Genomic DNA, 8,333 nt, shown 5'->3' on the forward strand with positions numbered 1-8,333 from the left:
ACACTTTATATCACTGTTTTTTTCTTCTTCGCCTTTATTTCCACGGCCACACTTGACCGTATCTTTGGGTCCGGGTTGTCTGTCTCTCCCGCAGGAATGTAAGCTCCATGAGGCCAAGGATCGTCCTGTATCTGAGATGTCTTCATCGGGCAACTAGTTTATTTCAGCAGGCGCTCCATATATATTTATCAAATGAATGAATGGAAGTCATTTGCCCCAGGCTTTGGTTTCTTTGTTACATGATGAATGATGTGTTTTCACAGCCTGTTTGAATGCGGTGCACTAAGGTCTCCATAGCCTTCACCCCTGTCCCTGCTGACAAAGGTCTGAGTGTGGCCTATACCGTGGTCTCCTGGAGTCAGACTCAGCGGCAGGGCCGGCAGTGCAAAGCTTCACTCAGTGAGCCAGCCTTTTTTGAGACATTTTCTCTGGGCTGAGTTTCCCTTAAACACCATCAAAATCAACCTTCCCTCCCATCTCTGTCTGGATTCTGTGCCTCTGCTCCTTCCCCAGCCTTTTGGAGAGTCAGTAGCATGGATTTGAGCTAAACAGCTTATTCCTTCTTCACATAATAATGCAGTTCCTGCGAGCAAAGAAGCCAGCATGGCACTCCACCTATGGGAAGCCAGGAAACGAGATTGTGTGGGCTAGCGACGTTTGCATTCGCCACACTTGCAGTCCTGGCGCCCGGGACAAATGCATTGAGCCTCGTCATTGCTTTGCTGGGTTCTGAGAACATCCCGTGCTTCTCTGATGTTAAGTTTTACTGCCCATGAAGGCAAACATCACCTCCGTCACGGCCAGTTAAACAGTATCTTTTACAGTGGACTTCTGCATATCTGAAACCCACCCATCCAAAGCCAAAAGTAATGCCAGGGGGGAGAGATTTTATTCTGCCATGTTTCTTACAAGAGGAGATCAAGGGTCAACTCAATTCATAAAATTACTGCAGTCATTTTTCAGCTGGCTGAGAGACTTCACAGATCAAAAAATACAGTGGCTCCTAAATGATTTCTGATATGCACAATTCTAGTGTTTTTTCTTCTCAGCATGTGGTGCAGAGCCTGCCAGAAACCATCTTTGCAGCTATTGACAGGCGGATTAGAAATCATCCGCGATGGTTTCCATCGTTTCTCTACAGGCTGGTCATCCATTTAAACTGCTTAACGCGCGTTCCTCTCAAAGCCTGCTTTGTACACGCTCTTCCCTTACATGTTGCTCTTCTCTTTCAGTGCGGTGCTCACCTTGGGCACATTTTTGATGACGGGCCCCGTCCAACCGGCAAAAGATACTGCATCAACTCGGCCTCCTTGTCTTTCGCACCTGCAGAGAGCGCCGCCGGGGGTCGTGGGGCCGGCAGCCCCGCCCAGGCGGACAAGGCGGAGCTGTAGAGTCCGGGGCGCGAGGGAGACAAGTGTACTTAATGCACAGCTTATCAACAGAATTCAAAATTGTCTATCTTAGATATATTTTTCTCAAAAAAAAAATACAGGGGCAGTTTTGTGCTATTGATATATTTCTTCTTTCGCTTAAACAGAGGCCCTAGCCACCAATGTATTTTGCTATTGACTAGATCCGGAACCGTTTATAACTTTAGCAAGCCGAGACAGCTTTGTGAAACTTCTTCACAAGCCACTTCAGTACCATTGGGCATAATTTTCCTCATCACATAGCTTCTTCCGAGATTTGTCTCCCCCGACGTCAGAGGCAGCAGTGCTTGGTCTTCGAACGTGAAAGTGGAGCTCCCCGGGCGGGCGCTGCAGGGACGGAGCTGAGGGCAGGAGCAGGGAGAGACCTGTGAGACACATGGCCCCGGCATTTCACAGATAAGGATGGAGTGATGTCTCCCGAGACTTCTTAGCTTTGTGGACTGTTTGAGCTAAGGTCGTTTATTCTCACTAAAAGGGTGTGAAGGTCTAAAGTCTTTCCTTATGTTAAATTGTTGCCAGATCTGAGGGGGCGCAAGGAGCGTTGTGGCAGAGAAGTAAACATTACCTCACGGTGAGGCCTTTATTTTATTTTCCATTGAAAACTTTGGAATGTAAGACAACTGTAAAACGCGGAGCCCCATTTTGCCCAGAGTTCACAAAGGAGAGCACCTGCCCTGGCCTTGTCCGGACCAGAAGTCCGTCCTGCACACCTAATACCAGCTGGGCCTGGAAGGGCACGCTGGTGAACTCCACTGTGCAACCTGTGGGAACAAGCACTCGCCAGGCAGCAGAAGCGAGAGAGCAGAGGAGACCAAAGAGCATGTCCTGGGGCCCAAGTAGCCAGTATTCTGCGGAAGAGCTGACGGGGTCCTGCGCGTAGCGAACCGCACCCAAAGGGAGGGACTCTGTGCACAGGTTCAGGTGAACTCTGGAGAGAGGGCGGGAGTTAACATAGGAATAGCCAGGAGTTGAGTCTCACCCTTGACACTGATCTGTTGTGTGGCACAAGACAAGACATTTAGCCTCTCCATGCCTCCTCTTCATATAAACCGAGACATACAACATTTGTAAAATAATTGACACTCTCAGGGCAACATTATTATCTTGCCACACAGTGAAGATCGGTGTGGTGAAATTAAACTGATCTGGTTCTAATAGCCCATGAGGCTGAAACCCAGGCATTTGAAATGGAAAGAAGTAGAGAGGAGGCTGACTTAGCTGATTGGTATGGAAACAGTTGGGCTAAGAGCCAGAAATGTTTTCTTTGTAGCAGTTGTGGCTGCTTTTACTCGGAGGAGCCCCGCTCAGCTGCTGTAGAACATGTAGGCTGGCGGGGTGGATGTCATTGTGCACGGATGTGAGCCGTGCTGATACAAGTTGGTGTCGCCGCCACCGGGTGTGCAGGTACAGTTTTTATGGCTGATGTACTTTGTCCCTGTAGCCTTGAACACTAATCCTGAAATGTAGTTTTTGGGAAAATACTATTTTTGTAAATCTTTGAAAACATGAAAACTGACATCTTTTCTTATATGCACCACGACAAAAATAAGAGAGAGGGACACCTGGCAGTTTTAGAGAAATAATGAGAAATTAAAATGAAAAGTTGTGACAAATCGAGATGTCAGTGTGGTCATGTCTGCATTCTTCTATGTCTCCACCGGCTTCCTGGGGAGGCCCTGACGTCCTGGTGTGACTCCTGGTCCTCGAGGCCTCAGCTCCGCAATCCTGGATAAGTTACGCTCGGCTCCCCTCACTGCCAGGTGCTTCCCCTCGGGCCAGGGTCGCTCGGGGAATTTGCAGGTTTCACTCCCCTGTCGACATGAGATATAAAATTTAAGATCATTGAAGCCTCAGCATCCAGACAGTCTTAGAAGCTGTTCCCAACCTCACAGAGGGAGCCCCAACATTATCCAGTGACCCAATGAGCCCATGTGGAGTCGTCCAAAGAAGTGGGTCTCCCCAGACATTTCCTGCCACAGTGTGAGTCTGTCCTTTGGGGGTCCACGCAGCACTTCTCACATCCCCCGAGTTAGGTGTGGTGGCCTGCCCCGGGGTCCCTTGGACACGAGCCACAGTGTTGGGCTAGACAAGGAAGATAAACGAGGGGCTTCTTTCCTCTCCCCGGGGACTCTGGGTTCTTACTGTTCCTTCATTTTTATTGTAGGGCTTAACATTTCCCTCAAAAAACTGTTTCTAATCCTTAGTCTTTGTTTCACGGGAAGCCAGTTTTTATTCTACCACATTTCCCAGCATCAACTTTAAGAAAAATGTAGCATCCATCGAAAAAAAAAAGTGGGGTGTATGCATGTGGTTTGATTCCAGATTGCTTTTGAGTTTAAGTGGTATCAAATTTCAGTATATTTCTGTCTTATGTTAAGGAAATATATTACTAAAATGTCAGTGAGCAATAATGTCAGCTGTCGAGCACTGGATTTATTTTTGCAGGATATGGAGTGCAATGAACTGAGTCAATATGGCGAGGTGTATGTGATCTGTGGGAGTTATGCCATTTAGCATAGGAAATGCGGGGACTTTCCCTCTCTGCCCCAGTCCTGGCTGTGCTGTTAGGAGACGCAGACTTCTGCCGTGTGTACAAAGTATGTCCAGACAATCATGCAGAACAGCTCTGAAGAAAGCAGCAGTATATATCGTGTTAGAGAACATTTCTATGTGTTTTAACTTTGCACTCCTTTTAGATGCATTTACATTCTTAATGCAAATAACATAGTAATTTAAAAGCCTCTCCAGGTTAACGGAATTGAAAATGTCTTGCTTTAAATACAAAATACAGTGGATTACCATTGGTTCAGAAGGATAGATATTCTTTTTGCCTTAGATAGCTTTGTAATAATTTTTTCTCAAACAATTTAAAACTTTTGAAAATGATGTGAAATTTTCATTAAAAAAAAATCCTTTCCTATGTTTATTGTATACAATAATTATGCAATAAAATTTCTTTACAAAAGTGTTTTCTTGTCTGATTCCTAGACTCCTCATTTTTAGCACAGATGCATGGACCATCCATTGGAGTTTGCAGTAGGCTGCTCTGCTGACCTCCTTGCCTGGCTGACAAACCTGTAGTTTGCATTGTGGGCCTTTTACCTGTGTGGCCCGTGCAAGCTGGGGCTCTCAGTGTCGGGTGGCGTCCCAGAAGCCAGGAAAGGCCTCCGGGGATTCGGAAGATGGGAGGAAAGGGAAACACTTGCAGAATTACTCCACCATCACCTCACCCCAGCAGAAACTTCAGCAGCTTTGTCTGTGTTTTTCTGCTTCAAATATGGACTTTGGGGAGTTTCATCCTGATAGAACTCTATGGATAAAAATACAGGAATGATACCATGCTGATGCCTAGGTTTCCGTTAAAGAATTTGACAGGAAACTTACACTCTTCTCAAGAATTGGTCTCTAAGGAAATACATTAGGAGCTGCCCATTGCTCACAGATGAATTTACCTTTAAAATCATCTCTGCAGAAGAGTTTCTGTACACAGTCATGCGTCACATAATGTTTAGGTTAACGATGGACCAGATCGACATGATGACGACCCCACAAGAGGGTCCCACACCAAACGTGTGGTCCCCAGACTGCAGCCTCAGTATCACCTAAAAAATCGCTACTGATACAGGTGTTCAGGCCTCTCCCACTCACTGCACCAGGAGTTCTGGGTTGGGGCCTTTGCAATTGGTGCTTTAGCAAGCCTGCCATGCGATTCTGGTTCTTGTTCAAGTTTGAGAACCGCTGCCTTGGAACTTCTAGTGATAAAAACTCAATTAATGCTCATTTTAAAAGCATTTCTATCTGACCGGCCCCTCCCCCCAAAGGCCTGATTTGTCATCCCTGGTTGTCTTGCTATAGAGATGATCAGTTTTCCCAAAGCTTCATGTCTTTCAGTTCTTCTTGCCCTTCGCCGCTGTCTGTCCTGATGCCTCATCAAGGAGCACCACCTTAACTCCTAGTAGTGTTCCTGGGTTTACTGCAGGCTGCCTGGGGGTGCTCAGCTGCCTCTCTAAACTGCTGGGTGTCCGTGGCAGGGTTCACCTCAGCAATTCCAAGAATTAGGAAACAGATCTACATTGCAACCCCATATGTACAGACACGGTGATCCAGGAACATACGGAGAGAGAGCTGTCACAGCCACAGAGCTCCGGTGTAACCTTAGGGCTGTTCAGTAAGGTTTTCATGACCCACATAGGGTGTGAGAGCTCCACCCATAGGCCCTCCCGATTCCTGTCTTGGTTAAGATCTCTACCATAAATGTAGATGATTCCCCTTTTAATAGAGCTCTTTCTCTGAAAGCATTGCTGATCAGCGGTCAAATCCTCTCATTTCAGCGGCCTTTTGTCCCTCAATACTAGGAAAGATCTCTTCTGGGTGATTCGGGGAAGGTGCGTGGACTGGAGCTGCTCCTGTGTAGGCTCCACAAGCAACAGGCACAGAGCTGAACAAGAAGAAGAACATAGAGCCAAATTAAAAACAACGTAACAAACTTAGTCTGTACGATTCCAAACCAGGAGCTCAAACCTGCAAGTAGTGAAATAAGGGGTCATTATTGTCTTGGACAGATTGAAGCTCTTGATGACAGATCCAGCAACTGGAGAGGTTTCCCCTTTCACAATAGATTGGGAAATGTGGACCAGGGCATTTTCCTTCTAAGAAAGACAAAGGGAACGAAAGTAAGAAGCAATAGTAAGACAAGGTTGTGCAGGCCTGGGCTGCTGGTTTGGGGAAAACTGTGTCCTTCAGATGCCACATGCTTCTGTGTACAGTTCCGGTCAGGGTTCGGTGACGACACCTCTTTAGGTGCGATGCATGAATTCAAAAGTCTACTCCCATTTTACTCTTCAAATATGCACCACCTTTGAACCAGGAGAAATCGGCATTACCCAGGGGAGTCTCCTGCAGATCGTTACAGGGGTGATTCTTCAGCCTTAGACAGTGGTGAGGAGCTTCGTCAGTGTCATGTGAGGAGCGTCAACCTATGAACCAGGAGGTCACGGTTCGATTCCTGGTCCGTGCACATGCCCAGGTTGCAGGCTTGATCCCCAGTGTGAGGCCTGCAGGAGGCAGCTAATCAATGGTTATCTCTCATCATTGATGTGTCTACCTCTCTCTCTCCCTCCCCCTACCTCTCTTAAATCAATAAAAAAAGTATTTTTTTAAAAAAGAAAAGGACTTCATAGGAGGGAAGGTGAGAATTCAGGCGGGCTCCTAGGGCATGGGGTGCAGAGATGATTAAAGGGGATCCCAAAACAATTTCCTTTGCGGTCTTAACCGAAAGGGCTGTGGCAGTAACGGCTCCAGCAAGGGAGCTATCCCGAGCCACAGGGCCCGGTTGCTGCCTATAATACCCTATGCGCCTATCGTGGTGCCCATGTTTCTGGGATGTCCAAGAGCAGACGGGTCCATTAAACTCTCCTGTGAGGCTTAAAAGGCCATGTCGTCCCCATAGAATTGGGTTGGGACTGTCATTATTTAGTAAAACATACAGAGGTTTTTGCCTTAAGACAGAGATTTGGGATTCCGTTTTGCAGTAGCCCAAGAAAGCCTCACAGATGCTGTTTAGGTTTGGGTCTCGGGAACTTTAGGACCAGGAAGCCTGCTTGGGTCCCGCTGCAATCCTTGTTCTGATATCAGATGCCCCACACATGGAATCTGGGTTCAGACAAGCCGATTTTTCTTTAGAGGTTTTCTTTCCTTTAAGGCTACACATTCTGAAAGGTGGATGCTATCTTGCTGTGAGAAGACCTGGGAGGAAGAGAAAGAAACAAATCATCGGCGTATTGCAACAAAGGAAAACCTTCAGAGAAAGTTACATCGTCCAAACCAGCCTCAAGATTTGTGAGAAATAGGAAGGGCTCTCAGCGAAATCCTGAAGGATTACTGTCCAGGTGCACTGCTTCCCTTCCCAAGTGACGGCACGAAGGTATTGGCTAGCTCCATCCCTGGAATGTTAAATAATGCACTGCATAAATCAATTACGTGAAGAATTTGCTTCCAGCTGGGAACCAGCTAGTAGTGTGTGAGGGTTAGGAACAACGGGGTGTGGAGGGATAACAATGCTGTTTACTGCTCAGAGGTCCTGGTCCTGCACAAACCTCCATCCTCGGCCTTGGGTTTTCTCATAGGTAGGATTGGAGGGACGAGGGCCTTGAGCTCTGTAGTCTATTATGGGCTACATACCTTGAAGGACCCCTTGACTGATGGGAGATTGAGTAATCTGGGAAGGGGTTTCGAGGGATCTCTTTGATCTTATGAGGCGGTGCGCTGCAAGTTTTGCAAGTACCCGTTGGAGATTTTGCCCACAAAGAGGATGGCAGCTGGTCCAGTAGGAACCAACGATCAGCGGTCCAGAGCCAATTACAGCGCTGTCAGAAAAAGAAGTGCCTCTTCGTCCACCTGATTGGCTATTTTAAGAGCTATTGTTAAGTTTTAGGATTATTTCCCCCCTCAGGAGAAAGAAATTTTGGCATGATACTTCTCTAGGAAGTCTCAGACTAATAAATAAATAGGGGCAGAAGCACTAAGGGACTAAGAAATTATCTCTCAAAGGACCTAAATAAAAAGGCATGGGTTCAGAGACAGAAACCTGCGGAGGTGTTTGAAGTCCCCACTATCTGGACTGTGTATCACCTGGAGCAGGGGCCGCTTTATCGCAGCGGGGTTAGCACTGAGTGGAGCTCCGGTGTCCAGAGGACAGAGATTTCTTCCCAACTTGGAGAAGAGTTTCTCTGAGCCGGTGAAGAGGGGGAACTGGGGAGAGCCCCTGTAGTTCCTCGGGGCCCCGCCACTGGGATGAGGAAGGCCTTGGGAAGGCTGGCTAAGAGGCTGAGGCCTCCTGAAGTGCTTAACCCTGTGACAGCCTCTTTTCCAGTATGCTGACTCTTTGCAATACCAGCAGAAGCA

General features: G+C 47.3%; 1 protein-coding gene across 1 annotated transcript in view; it reads left to right on the forward strand.

Annotated features, from left to right (window-relative positions):
• Positions 1–4,398, forward strand: part of MSRB3 (methionine sulfoxide reductase B3) — a 138,598-nt gene extending 134,200 nt beyond the window's left edge. The window contains exon 6 of the mRNA XM_023760669.1: positions 1,233–4,398. Within this exon, the coding sequence (XP_023616437.1) occupies positions 1,233–1,391 (159 nt within the window). The 3' untranslated portion in view covers positions 1,392–4,398. The remainder of the gene's footprint in view (positions 1–1,232) is intronic.
• The last annotated feature ends 3,935 nt before the right edge of the window (positions 4,399–8,333 follow it).

Source organism: Myotis lucifugus, unplaced genomic scaffold (genome assembly GCF_000147115.1).
Source record: "Myotis lucifugus unplaced genomic scaffold, Myoluc2.0 scaffold_189, whole genome shotgun sequence".
Taxonomy (NCBI): domain Eukaryota; kingdom Metazoa; phylum Chordata; class Mammalia; order Chiroptera; family Vespertilionidae; genus Myotis; species Myotis lucifugus.